At 43.0% G+C, this 15916-nt stretch overlaps 2 protein-coding genes across 2 annotated transcripts; one reads left to right on the top strand and one right to left on the bottom strand.

Annotated features, from left to right (window-relative positions):
- The first annotated feature begins 36 nt into the window (after positions 1-36).
- On the top strand, positions 37-9677 carry hunk (hormonally up-regulated Neu-associated kinase). Its single transcript, XM_023805221.2, has 10 exons — positions 37-313; positions 403-735; positions 3367-3659; positions 4656-4711; positions 5113-5248; positions 5508-5635; positions 6806-6932; positions 7149-7317; positions 7438-7588; positions 8291-9677. The coding sequence occupies exons 2-10, from the start codon at positions 496-498 to the stop codon at positions 8926-8928; spliced, it is 1938 nt and encodes a 645-aa protein (XP_023660989.1). The 5' UTR covers positions 37-313; positions 403-495; the 3' UTR covers positions 8929-9677.
- Positions 9678-12783: 3106 nt separating this feature from the next.
- mis18a (MIS18 kinetochore protein A) lies at positions 12784-15705 on the bottom strand. Its single transcript, XM_023805335.2, has 5 exons — positions 15332-15705; positions 14680-14746; positions 14473-14595; positions 14124-14223; positions 12784-13154 (listed from the first exon to the last, which is right to left on the bottom strand). Exons 1-5 carry the CDS (start codon positions 15555-15557, stop codon positions 13083-13085), a joined length of 588 nt encoding a protein of 195 aa, XP_023661103.1. The 5' UTR covers positions 15558-15705; the 3' UTR covers positions 12784-13082.
- Between the last annotated feature and the right edge of the window lie 211 nt (positions 15706-15916).

Raw genomic sequence — 15916 nt, 5'->3', positions numbered from 1 at the left:
GACTGTTTTCCCCTCTCCCTCTCTCCAAATAAGACACGCCTGCTTCCAGTCCTGGGAAACATTTACTGGAACAACCTCCATGTGTCTGTAACGGTGTACAGAGTCTCAGTAGAAGAGAGCGCTCACTGATCTGTGTGGAAAAAGGCTAAGAAGATATATTCATCTGATGCTGTCCGTTGACAAATGCAAAGTTTGGTTCTATGTATTTTCAAAAAAATCGGAGAAAATTACATTTACTTATGAACATTTAATTTTCGCTTCCACGAATGCGACCTGTGAGCGTCTCAAACTTGCCTGTTCTCCGGAGCCTAAGGTATTAACTGAACAGGTGGCGCTTGTTCCATTACACGTAGACTGTTGTGTATTAAAGACTGGGTACAAACAGAAGGGACTTCATTTCAGATGCTTGCAGCTTGGGCTGATCCCATCTGAGCGCTAAGAAAGAGGCGCCCGGCGTGAGCGCAGCAGACCGAGCGGACTCGCCGAGGCTTCGGGATGCCAGCCGCCGACAGGGAGATGGTGACTGACAGCACTCGGGCTTTTGGGCTCAGAGCACCGGCATGTGGGGGCTCGGACAATCTCGCCCCGACGTCTCTGAGCGGGTCTCAATCTGGGGACGTCCTTCGCAATTTTTACCACACCAAACGGGTCGGGAATTACCTTATTGGAAGGAAACTTGGAGAAGGCTCCTTTGCTAAAGTGCGAGAAGGTCTGCATGCACTTACCGGTGAAAAGGTATGTCCTTTTCTCTTAACATTAAGATACACAAGTAGTTTTTAACGTTTCTTAAAAAATGCAGAGCTAGGATTACAGATATTTAAATTATAGGCCTAGTATAGTGCAAAACATACTACATATATCAACAGGAGAATGGGTTTGCAAGTTCAGAGCCGAAGGTCCTGTACTTTTACGGTTGGTAGCGGCATAACCTCGAGGTACCTTGAACTTTCAGGTCAGAAATCATGGAGTTGTAATGTTTTCAGTTTATGAGATTGAGACATGAACGAATTCACGAACATCTGCAACAGGGGCTGCATTACATTTAAGCTCATCAACAACAAGAAAAAAACTCAATTTACCTTGATTTTAAAATTAATGTGCTAAACACTGTCAGTATTATAGGAGAAATCTCGCTTCACTTTACTGTATTTGTTTAAATGTATATTCACAATTTAAGAATAATGCTTGAATTTTATGATTTATGACACTATGCGCTTTGACGCTATGGCATACGTCCCAAAAACCATTACGCAGGTATCGAAATACTGAATATTATATTTTATAATATGCAGTGACTATGAGATTTTTATTGTAATTTGACAAATGTAATTATTACTATGTAAAAAAATTGCGATCGTGCTCTACTCCCTTTACTTTTCAACCCAAACAGTTACGCTCCCTTTAAAGTGAATACGATGTTGTGTTTGCCCTCGGACTGCGGTCGTTGCGCTACATGTTGACAGTATATATACTTGAAGAAAAGGCAGCTGCCGATAGTCACACCTTTATTGCAATTGGCAGCTTATCTAGGTGTTTCAACTAATCGCCGATTAGCGGCGAGAACGTAAACAGGCTCGAATCAAGGTGAAGCAGGAGTACATTATTCCTAACGACGCCAGTACAATGAGCCTTCGGTCTGACGTTTCCCGTCATCGGCGTCATTGTCCCGGACGGCGGTGTGCAGCAATACAGTGAACACATGCACCTCGTGGTCTGCAACTTCCACGGTGCACACGAGAGGCGGGTTTCCCCTGCAGCGACAGTGGAACACCTACCTGCTTAAAACCCGCACAGAGAAACAGACTCGACGGGGAAATGCGTCCTCAGCCCCACATCATTCTAACCAGCCACGAATGTTACCCTTTGTGTAGTTTTTTTTTTTTTGGAGAATCATTTATTTTCCAATTTATTTTTCGGTGGGAAAACAAGAGCTTACGCATGAGAGTTTTATTATTATTATTATTATTATTTAAAATTTCTATAAAGCAGTTGCCACCACCCATATGAGCTGTAGTGATAAGAAGCAGCTTCTGGTGATGCAAACCCCAGAAATCCTACGGCGTGTTCTCATCATGCTTTCGCCTCGCCTCCCCCATCTCTCTCTCTCTCGCTCTCTCTCTCTCGTCACACAAGGTTGAAACTCACCAGGAATAGTAAATGGGGGGGGGGGGGGGCAGAGGGTGGGAAGGGGAACGCGAGGGGGTGGGAATTCAGCACATGCCGTTTGAGATATGTGAATACATCTAACCCAGTTTCTGTCGGCCTCTTTGTCTGAGGAAAGGGAACAACAACGTGTCGCCCGGTAGCCTGTGCCCCTCCCTTCCAGACCGAGCCCCCGCCCAGTCCCGTCGACTGTAGCAGCCGCAAATCTGGTAGCATAGCTTGGTACTGGATTGTCTCATCGATGTCTTAAACACCTTGTCAAGGTGGGGTCTTGCAGAGCCTTCCATCATTTTCTGTCTGCGAACCTCCCCTCCCCCTTGTCTCATTCCATCGTCCTACAGTCAACGTAAGAGCGCTCTTAAGACCATGAAGAGTAAATGGCTTGGATCAGATGGGCAGTGAATTGCAAGTGTCTGACCCTCTTGAGAGATGAGAAGACAGATAGAGTCAGGAGTGGTGGATTATTTCCGTGAAATGTCACTGTGTGTGTTTAACTGAAGGGGCCTGGCTCGTATTAAAAGGACTTTTAGGTGAACACCTGTAAGTGGGATGAATTTTCTGCATTTTGTTGTGATGCCTTAGGTTTATTTTGTGTGTTTGTTCAACCCTGTTTGTCTGGGGCATCCATGTGTGTTGGGTGGACAAATGGGCTGAGCAAACAAGCCATTTGGGGTTCCCTTCAAAAGTGATGAAGTAGACTGGTAGTAAGGGCAGTTTGCTTTTCAACATAAACCCCACCCCCCACCTTTTCCCAATGGCCATGTGCATGTGTGTATGCACAGACACACACACATACCCAAAGACATTAACCCTGCAAATTCTCTGGTCTATCCTCAGGCTCCCCTTCCTAAGAGTTTTGCTGCTTTTTAAAGAGAATATGGAATAATGAGTCCATGGCTCTAGACACTTGACGCTGGGCAAAGCCGCAGCGTCTCTCTTTCCCATTGGTCTGTTCTTTTGGCCAATCACAGGCTGTTTTCACGCTGGCCAATCACAGAGTGTTTACATGGAGGCCACGCTTACACTATTGATCGATGAGGCGTATCCAACCCATGTTGCCATGTGTACTGTCTGTTTTGCAAACCTGGCTTTTTTCGTCTTGTAGTTTTAAGGAGAAAATCCTGCACCCCGGGTCATTAAATTTTCAGAGGGCATGCCATCTCAACATCCTGTCTTTTATCTCTTTCCTCATTTCTCTTTTAGGTGGCCGTGAAAGTGATTGACAAGCGGAAGGCAAAGAAGGACTCGTATGTGACAAAGAACCTACGCAGAGAGGGCCAGATACAGCAGATGATCCGTCACCCTAACATCACACAGCTCCTGGACGTCTTGGAAACCGAGAACAGTTACTACCTGGTGATGGAGCTATGCCCAGGCGGAAACCTCATGAATCGCATCTATGAGAAGAAACGTCTAGAAGAGAAGGAGGCCCAGAAGTACGTCCGGCAGCTGGTCATGGCTGTGGAGCATTTGCACCGAGCAGGCGTGGTTCACAGGTGAAGGCCTTAACACGTGCACCAGATACACACTGACACTGCGTACTCTAGCAAGCTTACACACCAACAGTCACATTGCGGATGCTAATTTGCAATAAACACTACTTTCTGGTAAGTGCAAAAATTATCATCATAACTCTTACACTATTTAGCTTCAGCAAACAAGTCAGGAGTCTTGGTAAAATCTTGTTTCTCTCCACGACCACACCAAGCCGCAAATCGGATGGGGTGATTTTCAGTAAAGGATGAATCACTGAACCTGGTTTTGGACAGTGTTCCGATACAGCAACAATCCAGTCCTTGTGAGTGAATGTAACAGAGGACAATGTTTCCTTTGTACAGTGTGCTGAATCGCCTCTCACATTCCACGCTACCTAATTTTGAAGGCTACGTTTGTTGCAGCCGCAGCATCATTTGGGCCTCCAACATGCTCTGCTCTGTTTGGGATTCTGTCGATTGGAGCAGATGATTGTCCTGGCAGTATTTTGGCTGGGGGGGGGGGGTCATCCAAGATCTTTCCATTCCTTCTGGGAAGTGGAGGTTTAATTTTAGAAGCCAGCAATTAAGGACATTCAATTCTAGACTGGATGTTCCACATTGCCAATGTGTAAAGAATGTTCTCAATTTTAAATTGGTAGAGAAGAAATGCCTAAGTGTTATGGTTTTGTTAGTGTCAGTTACAGATAGAAAACAGACAGTTCAAAGTGCAGGAAAAAATGTGTCTCAGCACTTCCGCAAAGTGAGAAGAAAATTATCTTTGGAATATGTGTGCATGTGTGCATGTGTGCGTGTGTGTGTGAGTGAGAGAGAGAGAGAGAGAGAGAGAGAATCAGCAACACAGGTAAGGAATACAGGAATGCCTTGGTGTTCTACCTACTGTTGGTTTTGGTTGGGTTTCTGAAAGTGAATCAGTCCTAAAAAGGGAAGCATTTATTGCCTTATACTGAGACACCCAGGATGATACCCTTCTAATGCGCATCTCAATGTTTCTTGCAGAGACCTGAAAATAGAAAACCTCCTGTTGGATGAGAACAGCAACATAAAACTCATAGGTAACTCAACAGATTGACTTTCATTAGCAGCCTTGGAAAGCTTTTTATTTTTTTTTAAATTTCATTACTTAGTTCAGTTAGCCGTGTTTAAAGTTTTCAAATCTATAACTGAAGAAACCCACAGTAAGATCCAATTAGCAGTATTTAATTGAGAAAGAATGTTTGGTCAGGATGCGCGCCCAGTAAGCAGCCCATTGAAACCTAACGTCTTCTCACATTTGCGTTAGACAGACAACAGATTGCAGCCGCATTTTACAGCTAGTGTGAACTGCGGCAAACAGGTTCAGCACTAAACACTGGAGCCCTAATTGCCCATGAGAAGTGGGTTAGCTTTAGCTGATGGGTCATCCTGCCATTCTGACTGCCCTCTTCCCACCTCTCTCTCCTCTCCTTAATGAAAGATTTTGGACTGAGCAACTGCGCTGGAATCTTGGGCTATTCTGACCCCTTCAGCACGCAGTGTGGCAGTCCAGCCTACGCCGCCCCAGAACTGCTTTCCCGGAAGAAGTATGGCCCCAAAGTAGACGTCTGGTCCATGTGAGTGCCTTCATCTGGTCCACTCACTCTACTCAAAGTGGCTTACAAGTTCCCACACATAATCATAATCCATGCTGAATTCAAACCTGCTTCTGTAATAATACTCTGACAAGGGGCATGTGCTTTAAGTAAAAATATTAAGTATTAGTAGCAAGAAAGTTTGTAGATGAGATTGAAGGTCTTTGGAGAAAATAAAACGTCTTCCAAGCATTCAGAGAGGAGATGATGTGAGCCTGACGGTGGTCATGCTTTTGTGCAGAGGGGTGAACATGTACGCCATGCTCACCGGCACTCTGCCATTTACGGTGGAGCCCTTCAATCTCCGGGCACTGCACCAGAAGATGGTGGACAAGGAGATGAATCCTCTTCCACCTCAGCTGTCCTCAGGTAAGCTCCAGCTCAAGCATAGTGTTAATTCCCCTAAAAGATACACCACAACTGCATACAGTCCGTTTCAGGTTAGGCTGCTCGGCAACAGGAAGTGCAAATTCCCAAAAGAGATTCCATTGAGGGAAGTCAGTTTCTGATTGGCATCAGGTAAAGCCATGTGGCATAGGTTCCACGTGTGAGAGGAGGAGGATGGGTCGGTGTGGGGAGGGGGGGGCAGCCTTTGTTTGTCTTTCAGTGGACATGTGCTGAGAAGCAAAGCCCTGCACAGAACTCCCCCCTGGTACTTTCAGCCCACCAGCAGGAAAATGGCGTTTTGTGTCAGATGAGCAGATTTTGTGCAATTTGGCCCGATGCCAGAACACAGAGATTACCACGTTTCGGGTTGATCGGTTGGAGGTTCGTACACCAGTTGTGTGCTGCTGCTAATGTGCTATCACGGACTCGTAGGAATCAGACACATCGGTCAATGGAATGCTTGTTCCTTCCATATCTGTTTAATCTGTTTCTTGCTGCCTGCTGTGTGTTCATCACCATGTGATTTTAGACAGGCTTCCAGGAAACCACCAACCAGAACGTTTAACCACAGTCAGTTGCGGCACGGACAAGACATGTTAGCTTAGTAGTAGGGATGCCTGCTTTTTTCCAGCTCTTTTGAAAGCATAACCCCTGCCCCCAAACTGATCCATCATTACCTTATTTTAAACTTCTAAGATATGCCCCCCCCACTTCACTTTGGGTAATTGTTGAGGGGCTGAAGCCTAATCACCTGAGCATTTGCAAGTATAATGTGTATGTGTGTGTCAATTATTAGAACTAATGTGGCAGAAAGCAGTTTTTTAAACGGAAATGTAGAACGTTGTCGTTCCCTTTGATTCAAACTGAGAAAGTCCCTTTGAGACTCACAGTGATTAGTTGTGCATGATTACAGTACTCTAATAGTCCACTGTCATCACTCAGTGATAAATCTGAATGGGATTACTGTTACATAACCAGGTTATGTAGAAGGGTGCTAATCGGAAGCTTACTGTCCGCAGCAAAACTAAGCAGACAAACAAACAAACAAAGACTATGACTCAAAGAGAACGTCGCAGAAGTTAAACATTTCTGAAGGTTTGTTCTGTTGTATGAGAGTATCAGGATTAACTATGTGCTCTGTTTTGTCTATAGCTGCCGTCAACCTCCTAAAGAGTCTTCTGGAACCTGACCCATCGAAGAGGCCCAACATTCATCAAGTGATGTCTGACTCTTGGTTGCACCTTGGGAGCCCTCAGTCTGGAACACCGTACCTGAACAGGTAAGGTAGCTATGGGAACCCGAGCAGTGGTGCTGTACCACTGCTTGGATGCCCAGACATTGCAAGGCTTTCATTTTTTTTGGGAGCATGAAGAACCCCATGAAAAGCATGTGTGCAAAAGATCCGTCAGCCTGGCTGTTCCCACTGAACATCAATTGAACATCAACTGGACAACCAAAAACTTTACTGCGTCTCTCTCTTTTCCCTCCATCTCAGGATCCACATTGAGGAGATTAACCACACGGTGCTCATGCACATGACTGAGAAGATGGGCTACAAACACAGTGAGGTTCTAAGTGCCGTGCTCACCAATAGGGCCTGCCACACGTTGGCTGTTTACTTCCTCCTCAACAGCAAGATGCAGAGACTCTCCAAGGAGTACCGAGTGAGTGTGTGTATGCATGGGACTTGAGGGGGGGTGACAAACGGACATGCGCTAAATATGAGTACTGACGCCAGGGCCAAGAAATAACTGCAGCTATATATCCGCTCTCTGTCATTATAGGAGAAGGAGATTGTAGAAGATAAAAAGAAGCCAGAGCTCTTTCAGACCCAATGGAGAAAACGAATCGAGAAGATCACCATCCCGCCGAAGCAGACGCCAATCTACCTGGCCATCAGCAAAGGTCCAACTAAGGACAAGAAACAGAAAATGGGTATGAATGTCTTCACATAACTGGATGGTTTCATCGTGGTGAAGTTTATTGGTTTGTGGTAGGTTGTGTATTGACAAAGCAACCTTCGGAACAAGGTACAAGTGAGGAGATAATGCGTTACAGCTGTCAAGGAACCAACTTAGGCTCAACCTAAGCTTCCACTGAGTGATCATTAAATAATGCAAGTTAGTTATGAGAATAAGGACTATACAGACTATACAGACACTGTTTAGCACATATTATCATAAAGGCTATACAAATAAGTAACTCCAAGTCAATCTAGTAGGAACTAACTCTAAGTTCAAAATATAAGCCTGGAGCACCCATGCAAAGAGTCTTTGATGTTTTTTTTTTCCTTTTGAAGCACGAGTTTTACATGCTGTACTATTCCTAGTAGATTTGAAAGCATTCAAGTAATATGATATGGTGTTTGAAATACCTTCAGTTTTGTACATGAAATTACAGCTCTCAGATACAAACTTTAATTTTCTCTCTGCTGACACACAATCCACAGTTCAGCAGACCAGAAAATATAGCCCAAGTTATGCTTAAAATAGAATGTTGTGAGAACAAGGGGAAAATGTACAGGATTCTTATGGTATCAACAAGTGGATATTGTCATGAGATTGTTTGTTATCAAATGATGACCATATTGTAATTACTGTAAAATAGTATAATGACGTTTTTCGTTGTTTTCATTAGGTCTCCTTCGTTCTATTACGGGAGGCAAGAGTTCAAACCTGGGTCCTGGAGGGAGTGTTGCATCGTCTTCCTTGGAGTACTTGGCGATTCAGCCACTGTTTCCCCGCACACCACAGCCAGTCAGGCGGCTGGAGACACAACAGTCAAAGGGAAGTGAGCCTAGCGGCGGTGGCCTAGACACGCCAACCGTCAACATCGCCACACAATCCTGGGACTCGACCACGGGGAGGCAAAGTGACGAGCCGGCGCCTCCGGTGGCCGTGCTGAAGCTCACTGGCGGAGCGTTCTCACCGCCCCGGCAGAATTCCGCCTTCACAACCGACACCTCATACCTGAAGAAAGCCACAATCCCCAACCCTCCTGTCCTGGCCGTCGCCCCACAGCCCAAGAAGGCCCCCACCAAGGCAGACTGCGGCACCTCGACGGACTCCCCCAGCAGTCCGCCGGGCAACCCAGAGAGCCCACAGCACCGGAGCAAATTCCCCTCCATGGGCATCGGTCAAATCCTCAAGAAACGCAGCGGCCCCTTCAATCTCCGAACAGAGCTGCCCCTAGAGATAGATTCCTCAGTGGCACCACCACCTTACCAAATGGAGACATTACTCTGTACATCAGGAGCCCTAAAGACTCTCTGCTGATGCATATCTCCTCATAGAGACCTTCTCGGAACTCGGCTCTTACTTAATCCTTGTCATCATGCTCCTCTCTCATTCCAACACATAATAATCACTCAATTCCACAAAAAACCAAGACAATAATTGTAGATTACGGGTAGCTTTCTGAATGTTCTGTTTCAGAACGTTACCCGTTGGTCCATAGAACCTCAGGACCACATCATTACTAGATCTCCAGAGCGCACATTATGAATTCAGGGATATGAGAGTAATTCTCGCATAATGCCAGTGTCGCTATCTGCCCCAAGTGACGCCGTCTGGCAAACGTTCTGTGTCCTTTAGTCACCCGCTGACACTGTATGTTCATGACACATTGAGAATGGGAGCTGGATTATTTTATTTGGACTATTTTTAGTTCAGGCGTTGAGCACACCTTGAATTTTGTCATATGGAATTGAAAGCTGTAGGTAGTAACGTGTTTGACATTACTTTGTCATAAACTCTGTAGTTTCATCTTGCTTTTATTGAATTGATTGTTCTGTGTCTCCTGGTGATGGCTGGGTGCTGGGACACCTAGACTGTTTTTGAGATAATTTTTAATCCAATCTTACGGTACACATCAGTAACTCTGCTGGTATGTGTTCTTTCAAAACACCATGCCCAGTTTGTCCTAACCTCATGGGGTGAGCAACACCTCAGTGCTGCTGGGAACAGATGCAATCAGCATACACGTGTTGTCATATATACCTCCAAGTGCTCACAAACCACAAAAATATATATATATATGTCCTGATGATGACTGTGATGAAGTAAACGACAGTCCAGATATTAATGTGATTTTTAAAACCGAAGAGTAAAATCCAACTAATGTCGCCATGTCTGGTCATGCAGGCAAACGACATTTGACGTAGCGGGGTAGGGAATCGTGCCCGAGACGCTGCTCCAGATTCAGCGGTTAGCCGTAACGCGAAAATGACCGGAAATCGCACGTAGTTCGAGGTGCGCTGCTGTACCTTTGAACTGGGTACCGAACTGTGATTAATAAACAAGAGGTTTAAAATAAAGTCTAAAACTGTAATCTACGCAGGTCGGTCGCCTTAGCGAATGTTAACAAATGGAAATGAACAGTTAAGGGAATTTCATGATGGTCGTTTCACTGTGTTGGATGTTTGCCAAACCTCGTTTTATTATTGCATGTAATCCAAATAGTTTTTTTTTAAATGTCAACTTTTCTGGATCTATAGATAATTTTTGTCAATATTTATTGATATGACTTTTTTAAGCTTTTGTAATACTTTGCTATGCTTAAGTTCAAATATTTTTATGCTGTAATATAATTTAAATATTTATATAATAAATACAGTGTGTTTTTCCTTCACCCAACGTGTTTTTTTTTCCCAATTCACAGCAATTTGGCGAATCATATCACTTAAGAATAAAAGACTGCTGTATACACAGACATTTCTGACCAGTAGCGTCGTAAAGTGGGGATGTTACACGATTCCAAGGGTCCCTAAATAACTAAAAGAATTTTACTGGTCTCAGTTGGGGACCAAATATGATTTTCTTTCATGAAACCCAAAATTTCTGATTCACCCATGAAGTTGCTTAAAATGAGAAATATTTAGTTATGCGTATCATTAACTAACATACCCCAATAAGAGAAAAGAAATATGTTCACTTGACTACAACTGTACAAAGAAAAAAAGTGTTTAACCCGAGGCTGAAAAATAACCAAAATGCACGGTGTAAAGGGTAATAATTCAAAGCAGTCTACCAACAAAATATAATATAAATCTGAATGGGGCAAACGTATCCCTCTTCGTTAAAGAGCAGTTGTCAGCACACCTAATATATTTCATTGAGACACCTGTGGACTCCATGAGACTTGGTGACAGCTGACCGTCACCTGTCCCTCCTCCCCCTCCCCGCCTAACCCAGACACGCCGCCCCGCCGCACAGGGAACAGACAAAAGGGGCGTGTGGAATTAAAAAAAAAACACGGATACTGTCGACTTCAGTAAATCTGCATGGCTAAGCCGATAAAACCTCAGGGCACAAGCACCTATTAAGTACATTAAACTCAAGCTCTTTGTTTCCAGATCCCCACAGTTATCCCGCATCAAATAAGGAAAACTGGCACAAATATTCAAACGAGCCAGTAACCTACTGAATTACATGCAGGATATACAACTGAATTACATGCGGGATATACAACTGCGGTTAAACGTGGCTGCATGCCGGCGCTTAGGGGCGAGCTATCAATGCATTTGCACAGGTTTACTTGATTTGAAAGATAAAAAGTGCAATCAGAGGCAGTCAGTTACACGGCCTGTGTGTCTCCCTAACGCAGTCATGCTTTGCAGTACAGTCGCCCCATCGTGTTCAAATCCTATAAAGATATTTATTCGTTACGTTTGACGAAAGTTGCGATGAATTGTACATTTAATGGTGTTAAGTCAAATTCTTATGATGGAGTTGTGATAATAAAATGCTGTTTCTAAATGCGTTTGGTGTCTTTCATTTATCGCAACACCAGTAATTTTCAATCAATAATTTCCCCATGTGTGAAATACCCCGAATTAAACCTGCAGAAGACCATCATACAATCAGACCATGACGGAAAAAACAGGGCTATAGATTGGCTTATGTCGTTCTTAATATACCCATTATAAACTAAAAAAATAATAATAAGAGCACTAAGATATAAGGGCTGCAGAGAAACAATCAGGTATCCTTGGCGCCAGGCAACAAAACGTAGCATATTGAGGCGCCCTATCACATCGCTGTATCCAGGAGGTTTGGCCAGACGCTTAGCGGATTAAAAAAAAAATCCTTTGGACCTTTGAAAACGGATCGCATTGTTAGCGAATCATTAACGCCGAACCCTTTGCTGGGCCGTATTCCCCTGACGGATGCTTTCACCGTAGTCTTTTGGGAATTGAACCAGGATGTAGGCTAATGCCATGCATTTGCTAACAGACCAAAAAATGTATTCGATTCATTTTGAAAACATCTGGAATCAAAATATATTTAATTTCGAATATTCGTGTGTACACGCGTAAATATATTTTGAACGTGCATTGAATATGCATGACTGTCCCGTGGTGACTGGTTATGTTTGATTTTGAGTGTGTATTATAATGTAGCATGGGACAATCCGTTTTAAACTATATTTCACTTATTCAGACTATGTTCATTTAAGCATTATGTCGTTCGCGCCTGCATCAGGGTGAAACTATTGAAAAAAGGTGATGGATAACATAATGGTAAGGGTAGTAGTAGACAAATGGGTGAAGTCATTCCATTAGAAACCCGGTTAACGGATTTAAATCGCATATTAAAATGCAACGCGAACTGGGTCACCCACGTTTTTGTGGGTTTATGAACTTAGACTCCACTTTCTGCACGCATGATGTAAGACGGGGTTTCTCCGATTGGCCAACGATGGATCAGTTGAAAAGCAGCTGACAACAAGAAACACGCGGTTTGTTTTGCTTTTTTGTTGGGAGGGAGAAAACACACACGAGGCTTGGGGATTAACCCATGCGGAAGCTGAAGCACATGCATTTTAACGCGGGATGACGCGCCGTCTGAGTGGCTGCCCGAGAGGCGTGACGCTGTGGTAACAGACACGCGGAAGCACGCGCTCCCCCCTTCCCCCTCGCGCGCCCTTAGATACAGCTTCCTGGTTGGCCTGCTATTTGCCTTCGATATTTAAGATGCTGTCGTCTACTCACCTCACCCACTTCTGTCTTAAGGTTGGGGATGAGCCAATTATGTCCAGGTGTTTACAACAGGCTGTCCATTTGTATTCTGAAAGTGTAGCTAAGATTTGTAAAGCTCGATGATCTGTAAACAAAACATGCCATCCCTCCATACAGTTTGGATTTTATTGAAAAACACTTAAGAAAAACACTTATTTTGCTCATAATCCTTTGTACTTGATCATACAAAGAACAATACAGATACATATATTCTATCTAATCTGACTTTTCCTTAACAAGGTTTATTTCTTTACAAAAAGATTTAGCTAAAATCTGAAGTAAAAATAAAACAGCAAATGCATTTTTTTTACCTCAGATTTTAACATTTATTTTTTTAATGCTGGCTTGTCTTTCGACTATAGTTCACCACACATGTCCACAGTATGACCAGCGCTATCCATTCTGGTCTGATTACTTCTTGTCTTGAAGCTGAGCTTCGATCTCCATAAGCCTTTGTCCTACCGACAGTGTCAAAGCTTTGATCTGCAGGGACAAAGTAGGAGACGTTACGTACCCTGTTGCTAACTGAATATGGAAAATACCACAAGGAAGAGAAAGCCAGTTGGTATTAAAAATTAACGTTGTGCTTTCTGATTCTGCTTCAAAGAGTCAAAACACATGCCAATAGGACAAGAAAAAAAGAAGCTGAAATCGCGTATGTGATCACAGTCTGTGTACTTGCCCTAAGACAGGCTCTTATAAAAATAACAATCGCGTGACTTTTATGGAATTATTTTTAACTGTCGTATTATAGTTTTTTGTGTTCATCCAATTTTGTTGTGCATAGCTGACTTACATTAGTCAACTGTCATGATAAGAACAGTGTTGTAGAACTCCAAAGAATTATATTATGAATTTAAAAGGACAAAGTCAAAATACACTTTTCCTTTTTACACATAAAGGTTCGTTTATTTTTTACAAAAGACTGACGAGACCCATAATAAATTCCTCAACATTCACATCCTATTGTTCTATGAATTCCGTTCGATAACGGACCGTGGGGAAAAGGCTGACACTGCCGTCACACTGGCGCCATCTGCCGATTGTTAAAGCAATTGCTTGTGAAATAAGACTAAATGAGTCCTGATCATTTTTTTCAGCATGTCCTCTTTTTTTAGGTTTAGGTTTATTTTTTTTAGGTTAGGTTTGTGCTTTAAAATGGAATGAGTGCTACATTATAAATTCAAATGTATTTGCTGTAGCCAATGATACATAATGGGTGTCTTTTACCTAAAAACAATAGATTACAGTAACCTGATGAAAACCAAAGTGACACCGACTGTAACTGAAAAACCAGCAATTAACAAAACACTATACGTGTATAGGAAGTTATTTGCATTTTACATCAAATATTAAGAAACAGCATTAATAAACCATTACACAGCACAAGCCCTGGTACAGTTACCCTCACATTGATATGAATCGAAATATCATTGCACCCAAACACTTTACCTGCGTAATCTGAAAGTCCACAGCCTCTCTATACTCCAGAGTTACAGGGGATTCCTCAGGGTCCAACAGCATTGTCTGGTTGGAGGATCCTAAAATATAGCTGCAGGGGAATTAAGGAGCAGTATCAAAGTCAGCTCTCTGCGCTTATCTATATAAAAGAGATACCTTAACTTTAACCATACAAGTTTCATAATTGTAGAGGACTCACAATATACAACGAATAAACTGGAAAAATTCAACAGCCTGAATTCAAAGGAGATCCAAAGCTCATACATTCCATATTACATCACAGTCACATGGGGTGAGCAACTAAATATTATATAATATAAACAACTGGAAGCCAAATTACCAATCAACAGTTCCCACATCAAGGCAGAACAGAGATCTCTTGTAGTCAAGGCTCTTGGGAGTGGATGTGTAAACTCTGCCAAGCCCAGCAGAGCAGCCCCGACATGAAATGTTTACCACAAGGCTGCAAGTGACGGAAGGGAAAAATGATCAGATGATAACAGCAATCAGAATGCTGACAAAGATAACACCGGAAATATTCACCCACCTGCCTAATTCCACCTGTGTTCGCGAGACGTACGGCTCACTGCTAATGACAACGTTGTCTGTTGTACCTGGAAACCAAAGTGTCTAATAAGAAAAGCATTATAAAAACTAGATAAATTAAGCCGATTAAACGCACTCAGTCAATCGGGTTTAATATTCCATAATTGGAAAAATTATAGAACTGCAATCGAGTTGAAAACTTAAATATTCTTAAATAAAGAGTTTGGTGTGTGTGTGTCTGTACACATATATAACTAATTAAAATATATGGCATCTACATACGTGCTTGAAATATGAAACATTTGGCGTGAAAACGGAATACGGCTATTATTAACAAAATCCACCACTTAGTTGAATGACACACGCGTCTGCTAGCAGGATCACTCTTGTGATCCTTCATGACTACAAGTACATGTCAAAACATAGTCGAAAATCTCTAATTTAGAAACCATGTGTACATCTGAGGCACTCTTCCCAAGGACATAGCAATTAGTTTTTTCCCTCAATTATTTTATCATTAGGCCAATATTTGGCCGCGAGCCACAGATCTCACACTGACTTGTCACGCAAGGATTGAAAGGTCATTATTGCTAAACAGTTTAACTTACATACAGCTTGTCGTTATAAGTTGCCGGTTTAGGAAAGGCACTCACGTTTCAGCAGTATTTGGTTTTGCTCATCTTCACTTCCGGCCCAAGACAACGAGTCACCAATAGGGAGTCTACAACGAGCACACTGAAACACCACGGGAGGGTCGCTGCCATCGTCTTTCATTCCTTTATCGCCCGGCTCAAACTCTGTCATGGTCGGCTCTTCGTCTGTCATGCTTTCGGCAGTGTACGTTGTGTTTCTCAAACCGTATCTTCCTTCTCCAGCCATGGGTCTCACGGAGAATTCAAACTAAAGCGCGCTTTTATCAGAACGGAAATACGTCACCAAAACAACGCGCTCCAGCGGGCGCTGGGAATCGTGAGCAGTACGCATGCGCAAAAACCAGGGTCTCGAGAAGGTAAAAGGATATAGGTAGGTGGGGTAAAGCGAATGCAAATATTAGTGGCTAATATTATTGCTAAAACAGTAATAGTGCTTTTATTTAAGATATAACAACGGTGCAAAATGAACTAAAGAATATTATGCAGTTAGTTTGCATGTTAATATGAGATGTTGCGCTTTAAGTTTCAGGGTTTTCCGCATACCAGACGTTAACTTAAAGTGACCTTTTTAACTGCGCTGTCTGT

This window comes from Paramormyrops kingsleyae, chromosome 18 (genome assembly GCF_048594095.1).
Source record: "Paramormyrops kingsleyae isolate MSU_618 chromosome 18, PKINGS_0.4, whole genome shotgun sequence".
NCBI lineage: Eukaryota > Metazoa > Chordata > Actinopteri > Osteoglossiformes > Mormyridae > Paramormyrops > Paramormyrops kingsleyae.
The sequence above is the reverse complement of the archived record's forward strand: the minus strand, read 5'-3'. Positions and strand labels throughout refer to the sequence as shown.

What these genes read in the sequence shown, in the direction of transcription:
- mis18a (XM_023805335.2), bottom strand. Translation starts at nt 15,557, where the DNA reads ATGGCTGGAGAAGGAAGATACGGTTTGAGAAACACAACGTACACTGCC. An exon ending in ACACAGGTGGAATTAGGCAG is followed by an intron (nt 14,596 to 14,679) that starts GTGGGTGAATAT and finishes CGTCACTTGCAG; the next exon opens with CCTTGTGGTAAACATTTCAT. An exon ending in GATGTGGGAACTGTTGATTG is followed by an intron (nt 14,224 to 14,472) that starts GTAATTTGGCTT and finishes ATTCCCCTGCAG; the next exon opens with CTATATTTTAGGATCCTCCA.
- hunk (XM_023805221.2), top strand. Translation starts at nt 496, where the DNA reads ATGCCAGCCGCCGACAGGGAGATGGTGACTGACAGCACTCGGGCTTTT. An exon ending in TCCACCTCAGCTGTCCTCAG is followed by an intron (nt 5,636 to 6,805) that starts GTAAGCTCCAGC and finishes TTTTGTCTATAG; the next exon opens with CTGCCGTCAACCTCCTAAAG. An exon ending in GACTCTCCAAGGAGTACCGA is followed by an intron (nt 7,318 to 7,437) that starts GTGAGTGTGTGT and finishes CTGTCATTATAG; the next exon opens with GAGAAGGAGATTGTAGAAGA.